General features: G+C 33.8%; 6 protein-coding genes across 9 annotated transcripts; 4 read left to right on the plus strand and 2 right to left on the minus strand.

The window, feature by feature from the left end:
• Positions 1 to 609: 609 nt before the first annotated feature.
• LOC108625680 (lactosylceramide 4-alpha-galactosyltransferase-like) lies at positions 610 to 1791 on the plus strand. Its single transcript, XM_026814183.1, has 3 exons — positions 610 to 994; positions 1166 to 1376; positions 1519 to 1791. The coding sequence occupies exons 1-3, from the start codon at positions 669 to 671 to the stop codon at positions 1789 to 1791; spliced, it is 810 nt and encodes a 269-aa protein (XP_026669984.1). The 5' UTR covers positions 610 to 668.
• A 712-nt stretch (positions 1792 to 2503) lies between these two features.
• On the plus strand, positions 2504 to 4651 carry Srp54 (splicing regulatory protein 54). The gene is made up of 2 exons (XM_018025887.2): positions 2504 to 3092; positions 3177 to 4651. The coding sequence occupies exons 1-2, from the start codon at positions 2771 to 2773 to the stop codon at positions 4316 to 4318; spliced, it is 1464 nt and encodes a 487-aa protein (XP_017881376.1). The 5' UTR covers positions 2504 to 2770; the 3' UTR covers positions 4319 to 4651.
• A 269-nt stretch (positions 4652 to 4920) lies between these two features.
• On the plus strand, positions 4921 to 7502 carry TSG101 (tumor susceptibility gene 101). 2 transcript variants are annotated; one of them, XR_001916659.2, is made up of 10 exons: positions 4921 to 5134; positions 5284 to 5364; positions 5470 to 5554; positions 5674 to 5739; positions 5816 to 5979; positions 6052 to 6178; positions 6247 to 6476; positions 6542 to 6897; positions 6957 to 7244; positions 7352 to 7502. XR_001916659.2 is itself a non-coding variant. In XM_018025906.2 (9 exons), exons 2-9 carry the CDS (start codon positions 5311 to 5313, stop codon positions 7141 to 7143), a joined length of 1269 nt encoding a protein of 422 aa, XP_017881395.1. In that variant the 5' UTR covers positions 4921 to 5134; positions 5284 to 5310; the 3' UTR covers positions 7144 to 7502. The 2 variants fall into 2 exon arrangements, 1 of the variants encoding a protein (XP_017881395.1); XM_018025906.2 differs by having other exon boundaries at positions 6957 to 7502.
• Positions 7503 to 7696: 194 nt separating this feature from the next.
• Positions 7697 to 8447, minus strand: kud (oligosaccharyltransferase subunit 5 kud). Its single transcript, XM_018025891.2, has 3 exons — positions 8358 to 8447; positions 7881 to 8120; positions 7697 to 7790 (listed from the first exon to the last, which is right to left on the minus strand). Exons 1-2 carry the CDS (start codon positions 8358 to 8360, stop codon positions 7881 to 7883), a joined length of 243 nt encoding a protein of 80 aa, XP_017881380.1. The 5' UTR covers positions 8361 to 8447; the 3' UTR covers positions 7697 to 7790.
• Positions 8448 to 8474: 27 nt separating this feature from the next.
• On the plus strand, positions 8475 to 11098 carry LOC108625693 (protein tramtrack, beta isoform). Of its 3 annotated transcripts, none has more exons than XM_018025890.2 (4): positions 8475 to 8757; positions 9227 to 9393; positions 9504 to 10056; positions 10134 to 11098. In XM_018025890.2, exons 2-4 carry the CDS (start codon positions 9232 to 9234, stop codon positions 10400 to 10402), a joined length of 984 nt encoding a protein of 327 aa, XP_017881379.1. In that variant the 5' UTR covers positions 8475 to 8757; positions 9227 to 9231; the 3' UTR covers positions 10403 to 11098. The 3 variants fall into 3 exon arrangements, with proteins under 3 accessions (XP_017881379.1, XP_017881377.1, XP_017881378.1); XM_018025888.2 differs by having other exon boundaries at positions 8491 to 8757; positions 9227 to 9426; XM_018025889.2 differs by lacking the exon at positions 8475 to 8757 and adding an exon at positions 8963 to 9063 and having other exon boundaries at positions 9227 to 9426.
• Positions 11099 to 12044: 946 nt separating this feature from the next.
• Positions 12045 to 13140, minus strand: LOC108625698 (transmembrane protein 208). The gene is made up of 4 exons (XM_018025901.2): positions 13011 to 13140; positions 12802 to 12938; positions 12610 to 12694; positions 12045 to 12503 (listed from the first exon to the last, which is right to left on the minus strand). The coding sequence occupies exons 1-4, from the start codon at positions 13080 to 13082 to the stop codon at positions 12369 to 12371; spliced, it is 429 nt and encodes a 142-aa protein (XP_017881390.1). The 5' UTR covers positions 13083 to 13140; the 3' UTR covers positions 12045 to 12368.
• Between the last annotated feature and the right edge of the window lie 6 nt (positions 13141 to 13146).

Genomic DNA, 13146 nt, shown 5'->3' on the forward strand with positions numbered 1-13146 from the left:
ATCAATAGCAGTTTTATTTAAATAGGTGCGCAGGAGGGAAGAATTTGTCTTATCTAGACTACTTTTACGGTCCGGATCTTATCAAGAGGATAACAGTCACACAGAATTGGTTAGTACCGTATCGGTCGATTTGTCGAAAGCAATATTTTAGCACTTGCTGGCCCAATCAATTTGAAAAAAAAATGAAGAAACCTTTGTTACTTTACACTTGTTACATTACGATCTTTATTGTGATCATGATGGTCCTAATGATGGATAGAAGTTACAATCAACGCGTACCACTTTTTGTGACATCCGGTGATGCTAACAAGACCGGTAGGCTTCTGAACTTCGAACCGGAAGTAGGTATGTATGTCTAATTAAACTCTATTAATCTGACTAGGCATCGCAAATAAACGTGTCACATTACGTATGATTAAGAAAATTTTGTAGACTGTTCTCCTATTGCTTTATCACTTTGAAACGCGCATTCATGATATAACATGATACAGAATGTAGTCAGACGCATAATGCAAAGATATTATGTAACTTTACAATAGTCAACTATATACAGTATTTGTACGATATTGGAACATAACACGTATAAATTCTGATTATTGACAGACAAGCCTCTATCGGACAAGAACATTTTCTTTATCGAAACATCGGGTATTACGAAAGGAGATTTAATGCTGAAAAGTCGTCAAGGCTGTGCGGTCGAGTCTGCCGCTAGAATGAATCCAAATATGACCGTGTACCTGCTGCTCGTCTCCCGTTCGAAGGTTCCGAATCAATCGACGAAGTTCTTTGATCAGCTGGAAAGCTATCCGAATGTTCGAATTAGATGCGTCTATTTAGACAAATACATGGAAAACACGCCGCTGGAAAAGTGGTACAAAAGAGGCGTGTGGAAGGAGAGTCAATGGCCTATATCACACATGTCCGATGTCCTTAGGTATCTGACGCTGTGGAAGTACGGAGGAATATACTTGGACTTAGACGTCGTTGTCACAAAGTAAGCCCAATACCAATCTTCTTTAAACGTAATGTGCTAGGAACAATATTAAGTTAAACTCAGATATGCTTCGGAATCCTAGTCAACCTAGTTGTTTCATGTTGCATTTAAATGACGTTCGCTTGTTAAAAGAGAACGTATTAAATGTTAATGAAAATTGTTTCTCGTCAGGTCTCTCGAAGATTTAAAAAATTTCGCTGGTATCCAAGATGAGGAAACTGTGAATTCTGCTGTCATCGGTTTCGACTGTTCACCATTGGGACGATTTATGGCATATCGTTGCATTCACGATTTGAAAATGAATTTCCGTGGCGACAGTTGGGCTCACAATGGCCCTGGAGTAATCACGCGAATGTTACAGAAATTTTGCTCCACCAAGAAGGTAAGTATAATAGATGATGGGTGGAACGTATCAAAAGTAGTCAAGAAAATTATGAGAAATTAAAATCTCGTTTGTTATTATGCTATTGGAAACGTAAGAAAAATAATAATGCATATACGAAAATCGTTTGTATTTTTCTCAGATTGAGGAATTGACCACCAAGCGGTGTCATGGTTTCGAAATTTTTTCTCCGTCGGTCTTTTATCCAATTCGTTACGAGAATTGGACGATGTACTTCAAGGACGAAGAGAAAGAGAGAACAATTGAATTAATGAAAGAGGCGCGAGTCATTCACTTATGGAATAAACTTAGCAAGTATAAAGAAGTGCCCGTAGAGAGCGACGTACCATATGCGATTCTTGCAAGAAGACATTGCCCGAGAGTTTTCTATAATTCTGGAACAATATTTCGATAATAATAAAGATTTGTACTGAATGTTACAAGATATTTTATTTATTTTAAATATATGTTTTATTATAATAAAATGATAATTTTCCTATGACTGTGTTGTTTTAATGAATTTTAAAACGCGGTTTATTAATAGATATTTATACATAATACTTAATCTGTATTTCGACAAGAATTATGCAATACTAGTAACTGTGACTGAAACATAGAACAATATTTGAATGAAATTGGAATGAAGATTCAAATTCTATTACGCACAAGGAAGAAAGTGATCGAAGTTACAATTCTTTGTGAGAGACAGAGAGAATATATATGTATAGTTTTGCAAGTTCTGAACACGAGGGGTTCGGTGCCACTTTTTAAAGTTAAGAATCTAAAGCGAGAATATTTAAAACCAAACGTCGCGGTGTACCTCCTCGGTAAACCAATTCTTTTAAAACTAAAGTACCGAGGAGACAGTACTGGAAAATGGCAATGCACTTATAATCGCTGGGAAAGCGAATGGGATCCATGAGCTTTAAAACACAGTCAATAATCGGAAGAAGATCGTATGGTGATCCTAAGAAAAGTATATGGGAACGTAATATTTTATTTGTAAGATTCTTTTTATAAAATATTATGATTCCCAAACCTGTTTTCGCACTCGCGATCTATAAAAAAATAAGTACGTCACTAGACTTAGGCTACTACTAGTAACTTGTGCGCACCCGCCCAAAATCCCACGGACGGAGTTCCCAACACTGGATTTGCGTTATGTTCAATGGAAGAACGCAACAACGTCGATTTACGTATAAAACGTTTTTAATCGGTGTAAAACGTTAACCGGTATTATGTATACCCGTATCTCGCCGTCGTGCGTCAGTTGAATTAACTCATCTGTGTAACGTATAGAATACGACGGTCCGTATATGGTAGTACATTACGGAAGACCGTGTGCTAACCTCTCTTCGATACGCTGAAGAGTTTTGTTGAAAATCGTGAAAAGAATGGCGGTCGGATCGACGAAAGTGGTACAGGTGACGAATATCGCACCTCAAGCGACGAAAGATCAAATGCAAACATTGTTTGGATATCTCGGAAAAATAGAGGATATCAGATTGTATCCCACTATACGAGACGTTGCAGTACCTGTACAATCGCGTATTTGCTACATAAAATTTCATGATCAAGGATGTGTTGCAGTTGCTCAACATATGACAAACACTGTTTTCATTGATCGTGCATTGATCGTGATCCCTTATCAAAATGGAGACATTCCAGATGAACAGAGAGCCCTAGAATTAACAAACAATGGCACAGTTGTTCCAGGTAAGCATTGATTATTTTCCTTTATTGTAAACCTTTATTTTAATTAGATGTACCCATAATGTACTTCATATTTATTTTTCACAGGTCTTTATCCTTCTGAACCTAAGCTACCACCAAATGTTGTAAATGCAATAGAGGGAATTCCACCAAATCATGTCATTACTACTATGGATCCTAAACTGGAATCGAATGGATTGCCACCTTACCCACATTTACCTGGCCATTTGGATAGTAGGAAAATTGAAGAGATAAGAAGAACCCTCATCCTTGCTAATATAGATCCGTCTGTGACAACTGATCATTTGTTAGACTTCTTTAGTAATAATAATGTCGAAGTAAAATATTTACGTATGTGCACCAGAGATTCAGACACGGAACACTATGCTCTAGTAGAACTTTCTGAGCAAGCAGCTGTAGTATCTGCATTACTACTGAATGGTAAAATGCTCATGGATAGACCGATTAAAATTTACCATTCGACTCAAGCAATAGCGAAACCTGAAGCGAAAAGCAACGAGGCTGCACAGAAGGAGATAGAGGAAGCCATGTCTCGCGTAAAGGAGGCCCACAATTTAATATCAGCTGCGATTGATCCGATGATTGGAATGTTATCGAAAGATAAACGAAGCCGCAGCGGCTCACGCAGTCGGAAATCTCGATCTAGATCACGAGGACGCAGCAGACGATCTAGATCACGTAAGAGATCGCGATCTCGGCACAGGCGCTCGCGTTCACGTCATCGACGGAGATCCAGATCACGATCGAAGCGCTCGCGATCCAAAGATCGTAGACGAAAGTCACCGTCTCGTAGAAGAAGCAGCTCCCGAGGTCGGCATCGTTCGCGTTCCCGATCACGACGCTCTCGATCGCGTAGATCCAGGTCCAGATCAAAAGATCGCAAGAAGAGATCTCCTCGTCGAAGAAGCCGTTCGCGATCCCGAAGCAAACGTTCAAAATCGAAGTCTAGACGATCAAGATCCAAGTCCAAGTCCAGGTCCTCCAAATCGAAATATGCCGAAAAATCAAAGGACAAAGACAAGGAGAGAAGGAGCAAAGATAAATCGGATAATGGTAAAAAGAGCGACGGCGACAAAGCTGATAAAGAGAAGAGCGAGAAGAAGTCTAGTAAAGAAAAAAAGTCCGAGAAAGAATCAAAGTCTGACGAGAAGAATAGAAGTACGTCGGAAAATAGCGAAACGAAGGAGAAAGCAGAGTCTGAAACTTAAATATTGACAAATATTCCAAATTATAAGAAAATTAATTTGCATCTCTCGATCAGTTTGTTAATTTAATGTTACGATATGCCGTAATGTATTAAACAATAAAAAATGCAAGAATATAAAACTTCCGAAGATTCTTTTAGTTCGTATATACGCACGGGAAAATATATTTATATTTAATATGGATTGTAGCAACGTATTTACTGCAAACGTTTATAACATCAAGTTTTGACTTACTAATTTCTACTCATGTTCACGATGAATAGACAATACTACGGATGTTTTATACTCAAGATCGTCCCTTCAAACTCATTAAAATTGTACGCCAATAATAACTGACTTATGTTCACTTTAAATATTTGACATGGTTTACGCATTCAATTTTTTTTGTATTTCTCATTTTCAATTAAAACGTAGGCTCTTCATTCTTCTGAAATTCGCTAATTATTATCTTTTAAATGTATTTTGTGTAATAAATAATTATTCATTTACATAATAGCATTATTATTGAACATGTCCTGAAGATTCTTTCTTTCAACTTTCAACAATTTTGAGACATCCGCCCTGTCACATCTGAGGGCAGCACCAATAGTAGCAGTGACAGTGACATTGCAATCGCAATCCCCTTTCAATGAGTTTACGTGCTCCCTGTTCAAAGAGGTACCAAATTGTACCAAATGTATAATAATCGTTAGGTTAAAGTGACAGACGAATAAGACAATTGGAAACAGTAGCTTATTCAATTGCAATTTGAGAAGATTTTAGCGATAAGCGAAATCAGAATTAACGTTCGGTTAAGCTCCTGTGAAGTTTGGAATAAGTGTAAGTTTTATATCGCCACGTATTAGGAGAAATTGCATGGCAATATATGTGTACTTAACTTGTAAAAGGAGAAGTTTTAAAAGATCTTTGTTAATGATCTCAAAAAAATGTTTGTGCGTAAAAGGGAAATACATAATTCTTTTTCACAGTGAATTATTGCAAAATATCAGAGTTAAATGGTAAAGATGACACCTATAGATGAAGGGAAATTAAGACAAAGTTTGTCAAAGGCATGTACTTCATTTTATTCTCAATATATACTTATATTTTCATTGTCATTACCTTTTACATATGTATTTGTTAATGATATTTACAATACACATTTTATTTTCTAGTATCAAAATCCTGATACCACCAAAAAGCATGTTATGAACGTTCTCAATCTTTACAAAGGTTTACTATACAAAGTAGAACCATTTGGTAAATATCAGATATTTTCTATCACATATTAGTTTTAAGCTTGTAGCATGTATACCAAAATAAGACAAATTTGTCAAGACATCATCTAATTTTAACTATTTTTTTCCCCCCATATTAAGTATTTAATGATGGATCACGCAAAGAGTTGTTCAACTTGCAAGGAACAATTCCTGTTTCATATAAAGGTAATATAAGTCACACTCTTAAAATAGCTATATAATTCAAATAAATTTTTATCATTTTTGATAATTAATGTTTTAGGTACTTATTACAATATTCCTATATGCATATGGTTGATGGACACACATCCGAATAATGCACCAATGTGTTACGTCAAGCCTACTTCGGAAATGAATATTAAAGTCAGTATGTTCGTCGATCATAATGGGAAGATTTACTTGCCATATCTTCATGATTGGTTACCTGTAAGTAATTTCTCAGTGTATCTGATCATCTTGTGATTCATTTAAACCATCAAGTGTTTTTGCCATGTTTAGCATTCATCGGATTTACTTAGCCTGATTCAAATAATGATTGTGACGTTTGGAGATCAACCACCTGTTTATGCTAAGCCACGTCACTATGAAAATACTCAAACAAGCTCTACTCCTTATCCTGTACAACGTGAGTGAACTCTTACTAATAAATACTTCGTAAATGATATTGATGTTAAATCATGGATATTTCTATAGCTTTTATGCCTGTACCTGGGAGTGGAACTCACATGTCGGGTTCCAATTTTCCACCATACCCAACGAACTCACAATATACAAGTGGAAGCAATGTATATCCACCATACATGTCTACAACATCTTCTGGATTCCCATATCCAGGCTCATATGGTTCTTACGGAGGAGGTGCTTCAAGTTATCCACCACAAAGTTGTTCTGGTTCGTTTCCATACCCTCCGTCAACTCAATCGGTAAGTTAATAATAATAATTAATAAAAGTTAATAATTTTACTAATTTTTTGTTGTACCGTTCAAGTCTCCAACGGTGCCAGCTACCGCAGGTGCATCGGGTACGATCACAGAGGAGCATATCAGAGCATCATTGTTGTCAGCGGTGGAGGATAAATTAAGAAGGAGACTGAAGGAACAATTCTCACAGTTGCTAGCCGAATTAGAGACATTGCGTCGAACGCAACAGGAACTCACAACCGGATCCACTCATCTTAACGATCTATTCGATAGATTAAAGAGAGAGAAAGCTGAACTCGAAAAAAATATAACGATACTTCAAGATAAGGAAGCCGAATTGGAAAAAGAAATTGCAAAACTCTCTGATAATCAGTCGATAGATGTCGACGAAGCTGTTACTACTATTGCACCGCTTTACAAACAGTAAGTAGTTAACCAGTCGTTTGATTGAACAATGTTACATGTTGGTGGTATATTTGCAGGATGCTGAACGCGTTCGCGGAAGAGGCAGCTACGGAGGATGCGATATATTATCTGGGCGAAGCGTTGCGTTGCAGTATCATAGATTTAGACACGTTTTTGAAACAAGTGCGGCAACTTTCACGCAGACAATTCATGCTCAGAGCTCTCATGCAACGTTGTCGCCAGAAAGCGGGATTGGCCGGTTAAATATTGTATTGGATCCTTACAAAGTTGCGCCATTTAATATTTTATTTTATTACAAATACTTTACGCGAAACAAACTATATAAATCCCGCGATGATCGAGGGGTAAGAATATATTATAGACAAGAGGTATCTTCTTCGTGAAAGCGATTTTCTTGTGAATTGAATATTGTATATTATACAGTGATGTATTTTTGTTTCATGTTACACAGATTTTGTTCAAAACGCTGGTCTTGAACGTGAAGCTTTTATACATAAAACGAAACAAGAATGGAAAAATAAATAAAATATATATGTATACATAAACAAACCAATGGAGATTTAAGGAATAATATTAAGAATAAATATCTTTGTTTTATGCAATTATATTTCTAAATGTAATGTATCTAAAAACGTGTAAAAAATACGTAATTTTTAATCCGACCTTTTTACATTATGAAAAAGAATTATGTACCTCAGATAGCATTTTAGATATTAAAAAGTATAAATGCTTTATTATGTTATGTGATATATGTATAAATTAATTACTAATTGCACCAATTATGAAAAATACATTATTTTTATTCTTATTATGTGGAATTCTTATGTTATTATTTATGTGCTATTACAGGTGTAACATTAAAATTATTTGTGTTCAGTGCCAGGATTAATCTGAAACGAAAAGAGAATGGAGACTGACGTTTATAAGTCTACCCAAAAAGTATTGTAATTGTTTGTTTAAATTCTAATATAATAATTTACCTATACGTAAATTCCAACCCAAAGTAGTAAAAATAATACACCGAAACCAGAAAATATTGCCGCGACTAAAGATATTAACAACTCTTTGAAGAGATCCCTCGTAAATTTTGTACTCGTCACTTCATATACAAAGAACCATGCTGTAAAGAATATTCCAATTCCTAGTAAAACCACTGCCAGTAGTGGGAAAATTGCAGGATTTATGGGAGAGACATATCTTGACATAGACTCGATTTCCACCTAAAGTAAAACAAAAATGATTAATACACAGAGGACTTGTTAAACGATTGTTAATTCGATGTTAATATGTTTTCGAGCATGTAGGTCCCCGGTGAAAAAATGCCGAAATGGACTTCCGTAAAATTGTAATTGTATTTAACATTGTAATACAAAGTCTCACACAGAGAGTAGAGAAAAAATTATATCTCGTTACATTAACGAAGCGTATGTTTAGAATGAAATAAATCTTGTACTCACCATTGTGTCAAATAAATATTTTGACGTGGCTTACTTTAGAGACACGTAAATCTGCGTGCAACTATATGCTGCAAACTTCAAGTAAATACACGCTCGTGAAGAGTGAAGATGAAGAGGATGGAAGTTAGGTGCCTGCCAATAATCAAAATATAAATCACTTCAATTTTCGAAAAGCGCAGTAACTTCATTCGCTACGATGTGAAAAATATAAATAAAATAAGTACTATCGCTGTTATATCGTAGGTATAAACAAATTCAAGAATAAATAACAAACGATTAATAAATTTTGGCTACATGAGCAGATTTATGTAATCATTAGTGTGTTTAATAAATTTTATGTAACTTTAAATCCATAAATAAAGCGTGTGTTTTTTCGACGAAATGTTATTTGCGTAAAAAGGTATGTAATTTTATCTATCAAGGATAAGAATTCGTTTGCAGTAGCAATTTCTTCTGAGCATGCAAACAAGAAGTATATTATTGTATAACATATGTAACATTTATTTGATACGAACCCGATGAAAACGATAAGAAATATTTGTCAGTTAAAAATCTTCACTTGCGATTGTTTCGAAATCGATAACACATTTGTCACCATGGAGTGATTCATAACACATAACATTGTATGTGTGTATTTGCAATTTTTACATTTGATACCTACAAAAGCATTGTTTCTATGTACAACGATTAACTTTGTGCATTTTAAGTAAGTAAATGAAATAGTAGCTTCTAATAATAACAGTGAATAAAAAATCTTCTATCATTATTTTATTTTGACAAAAATTAAATATGTACTTATGTTAACATCTTCTGTTTTTTGCTTTCACCATACAGAATATGTATTTATTATCATAATTCTCTTTTTTTAGGAAAAATGGCAAAGGATTTTATGTCGGAACAATTTTCCTTGAAGTGGAACAATTTTTCTAGCAATTTAACATCTGGCTTTTTGAATCATTTAAGTGAAAATGATCTAGTTGATGTTACGCTTGCTGTAGAGGGTCAATTATTACAAGCACATAAATTGGTTCTCTCAGTATGTAGTCCATATTTCAAAAGTATATTTAAGGTACTGACACTTTATACCTTTGATGTGTACACATGTGTTGATCGACCAGGCAAGAAGTTTTTAGAATTTTTTTGCAGGAGAATCCTTGCCAGCATCCTGTGATCATCCTTAAAGATATGAAGTGTGCTGAAATTGAGTCATTATTGAAATTCATGTACCAAGGTGAGATAAACATTAATCAAGAAGATTTACCAACTTTCCTAAAAGTAGCACAAACGTTGCAAATAAGAGGACTTACAACAGAGGATACAGTGAACATAAAATCATTTCTTGGGTTTGAATTAAATGAGCCTACAGTCCAAAATATTGCTCAATCCAGTTTAAGTACAATAAACAAAGTATCCAAAGATGTAGAAATGATAGACAGGAGAAAAAGATCTCGCGATTTGACGAGAAAATGTAACAAAAAAGCGAAACACGATACACCTGTAACAGTAGAAAACACACAAAACATATTTAAAGAAGACATGGATAATGATGATCAAGATGTTCTACTCTTGAAAGATGAAAATGATTCTATAGTTAATGATAGTGACAATGTTTATACTACGAAAAACAATGAAAACGATGAAAATGAGAATGCTACTGAATTAGCTGTTGATCCAACTTCAAAAAATCCAACTCAAGAAGGTAAAGGCTTTTTATGAAGCGAAGATATTTCTAAATTAATAAAATTATGAAAGATTAACTGAATATAAACATTATAGATGTAGAACCGGTGATCTATAGGCTTTCCGCACGAGGCCGGCCGCAATTAGTTCACGAGGGTTACGTCTACAATTTAACATCGCGTTCTGAAGCTTTGAATAGGTCTCATTATAGATGCGCCGAGCAGCATCGCGGATGTAAAGGTAAATGCGCTGTTATTGCCGAAAGATTTATGCCTACCGGTGTACACGATCATAATCATCCTCCTGGATATCAGTCAGAACATGATTACCGAAAAAAGAAAGGATTAGATGCCGACACCTCTTAAAATGGGTTTATTTTAAGTGTTAATTATAATAGCATTTTATCGGATAATTATTTTGTTGTTTGAATATTTTATGATCAAAGAAAGTGTTTGTTTTTAATGATAGCATTTGAAAATAGCGTTCCGTAAAGAGCATACAGTATTTTAAAAATAGTTGTCCAATCGTTTGATCACGAAACTTTATATATATTTAAATTGTTGTGCAATTTTCTGATCACGGCAATCAGAGTGTATTTTTTGCAAGAATCATAAAATTGCAATTGTACATAATAGTAAATTAGCAAGCCAGTATAAAGTATGTGAACCCCTGTATTTTCATTAACTGTGATGCACATTTTTGGAATTCATAAAAAAGAAGACGTAGTCGGCAGATAACAAGCACACATTCCATTTAGTATTATATTTAACGCGAATCAAGCCAAATAAAAGTATTTAATTTATGTTACTTGTTTCACGTAGAATATGTCTTTTTATATGATAAAAGCGTAATTCGTGTTTATAAACACGCCGATTTATCCATGTACAATATGTACATATGTACATATAAAATTACTGTTCCATTTACCGACACTTTAAGTTTTATATATTTCATATGTAACTTATTTGAAAGAATAGTATGTCTACTATTATATTCAAAATTATAAAAATCAGGAGTAAATGATATATACATAGATAACATTGAAAATTATAAAAATTTATTTTTATATTAATCTTCCGGTGATCTATAGGCTTTCCGCACGAGGCCGGCCGCAATTAGTTCACGAGGGTTACGTCTACAATTTAACATCGCGTTCTGAAGCTTTGAATAGGTCTCATTATAGATGCGCCGAGCAGCATCGCGGATGTAAAGGTAAATGCGCTGTTATTGCCGAAAGATTTATGCCTACCGGTGTACACGATCATAATCATCCTCCTGGATATCAGTCAGAACATGATTACCGAAAAAAGAAAGGATTAGATGCCGACACCTCTTAAAATGGGTTTATTTTAAGTGTTAATTATAATAGCATTTTATCGGATAATTATTTTGTTGTTTGAATATTTTATGATCAAAGAAAGTGTTTGTTTTTAATGATAGCATTTGAAAATAGCGTTCCGTAAAGAGCATACAGTATTTTAAAAATAGTTGTCCAATCGTTTGATCACGAAACTTTATATATATTTAAATTGTTGTGCAATTTTCTGATCACGGCAATCAGAGTGTATTTTTTGCAAGAATCATAAAATTGCAATTGTACATAATAGTAAATTAGCAAGCCAGTATAAAGTATGTGAACCCCTGTATTTTCATTAACTGTGATGCACATTTTTGGAATTCATAAAAAAGAAGACGTAGTCGGCAGATAACAAGCACACATTCCATTTAGTATTATATTTAACGCGAATCAAGCCAAATAAAAGTATTTAATTTATGTTACTTGTTTCACGTAGAATATGTCTTTTTATATGATAAAAGCGTAATTCGTGTTTATAAACACGCCGATTTATCCATGTACAATATGTACATATGTACATATAAAATTACTGTTCCATTTACCGACACTTTAAGTTTTATATATTTCATATGTAACTTATTTGAAAGAATAGTATGTCTACTATTATATTCAAAATTATAAAAATCAGGAGTAAATGATATATACATAGATAACATTGAAAATTATAAAAATTTATTTTTATATTAATCTTTGATAAGCTTCCTTTGCTGGGACACTGTAAAACAGTTGCCAACTTTAATGTGATAGCGCTTGTGTACACTACTCAATTTTCATAATCTGTTAATTTGGATAAAAATTTATTTTAAAGACATTTAAATAGTATTTCCATGAACATAAAAAAGAATACAAGCTAAAACCAATAGCAGGCAGTCTCGTTTCACAATTTTGCTCAACTTTATCCCACACCCATACAGTTTTTAAATAATGTTATAATAAATTTAAATGTTTGTTCGCGTTTATTTCGAATAGAAATGCTAATGCCGTCTAGCCATTTTTTTCTCCATCTTCCGTTGTTTCTTCTCGCTAATCTCAGGTTGCTCCGCGGCAGGAGCAAAGAACCACGGAGATAGTATTTGTTTCCATAACATCCAACCGCCTCTCAATGGTACCTGTTCGTAATATATTTGATATAAACGTTTCAGTCTATTTAAGCACATTACGTAAGTTAAAAGAAGGATCAATATTTATATTGTTTATTTTGTTAAGTATACTTACCAGAAGCCATAACAACCAAAAATAATTTGATATAAGTGAAAGTACTTGTACTCCTGAAGTTAAAATAATTAGATCTTTTATGTGTCTGAAACAAAGCGAAGAAAGTTTTATTATATTTAATGAACCTGTTAAACAGTGTAATAATATATTGTACTATTTAAAGAGACTATTGAAACACTTTGTGATATTTACTCTGCTATACCTCCTTCCATATTAAGATCGATTCCAGAATCTATAAGTTGTCCAGATTCTGAGTATGTTGCTTGTGCTATGTATTTCATAAATTGATAACTTCCTACATATACGATTCCAGAAAATATTGATAATGTCTACAATTGTAATAGGAAAAAATATAATAATGTAATTTACTATAAAAATAGTAATTTAAGTATACAATTTACTATTGATAATGTCGTAAAATTAAAGAATAACATGATGACGATGAAGTATGTCCCTGTTGCCCCTAAAATCATGTTCTGGTAGAAACTTAACGTTGTCTTATTTTCTTCTACTATCTGCTTTGCTCCTTTTGTTGCT

This window comes from Ceratina calcarata, unplaced genomic scaffold (assembly GCF_001652005.2).
Source record: "Ceratina calcarata isolate Rehan_Ccalc_2016 unplaced genomic scaffold, ASM165200v1 scaffold369.2, whole genome shotgun sequence".
Classification (NCBI taxonomy): Eukaryota; Metazoa; Arthropoda; class Insecta; order Hymenoptera; family Apidae; genus Ceratina; species Ceratina calcarata.

Coding starts and splice junctions, on each gene's coding strand:
- LOC108625680 (XM_026814183.1), top strand. CDS start 669: ATGCTGAAAAGTCGTCAAGGCTGTGCGGTCGAGTCTGCCGCTAGAATG. Junction 995..1,165: donor TTAGACGTCGTTGTCACAAA/GTAAGCCCAATA, acceptor GTTTCTCGTCAG/GTCTCTCGAAGATTTAAAAA. Junction 1,377..1,518: donor AATTTTGCTCCACCAAGAAG/GTAAGTATAATA, acceptor TATTTTTCTCAG/ATTGAGGAATTGACCACCAA.
- Srp54 (XM_018025887.2), top strand. CDS start 2,771: ATGGCGGTCGGATCGACGAAAGTGGTACAGGTGACGAATATCGCACCT. Junction 3,093..3,176: donor CAATGGCACAGTTGTTCCAG/GTAAGCATTGAT, acceptor TATTTTTCACAG/GTCTTTATCCTTCTGAACCT.
- TSG101 (XM_018025906.2), top strand. CDS start 5,311: ATGGTAAAGATGACACCTATAGATGAAGGGAAATTAAGACAAAGTTTG. Junction 5,555..5,673: donor ATACAAAGTAGAACCATTTG/GTAAATATCAGA, acceptor CCCCATATTAAG/TATTTAATGATGGATCACGC. Junction 5,980..6,051: donor ATCTTCATGATTGGTTACCT/GTAAGTAATTTC, acceptor TGCCATGTTTAG/CATTCATCGGATTTACTTAG.
- LOC108625693 (XM_018025888.2), top strand. CDS start 9,232: ATGGCAAAGGATTTTATGTCGGAACAATTTTCCTTGAAGTGGAACAAT. Junction 9,427..9,503: donor ATTTCAAAAGTATATTTAAG/GTACTGACACTT, acceptor ATTTTTTTGCAG/GAGAATCCTTGCCAGCATCC. Junction 10,057..10,133: donor AAAAAATCCAACTCAAGAAG/GTAAAGGCTTTT, acceptor TAAACATTATAG/ATGTAGAACCGGTGATCTAT.
- LOC108625698 (XM_018025901.2), bottom strand. CDS start 13,082: ATGATTTTAGGGGCAACAGGGACATACTTCATCGTCATCATGTTATTC. Junction 12,939..13,010: donor ATTTTACGACATTATCAATA/GTAAATTGTATA, acceptor TTACAATTGTAG/ACATTATCAATATTTTCTGG. Junction 12,695..12,801: donor ATGGAAGGAGGTATAGCAGA/GTAAATATCACA, acceptor GCTTTGTTTCAG/ACACATAAAAGATCTAATTA.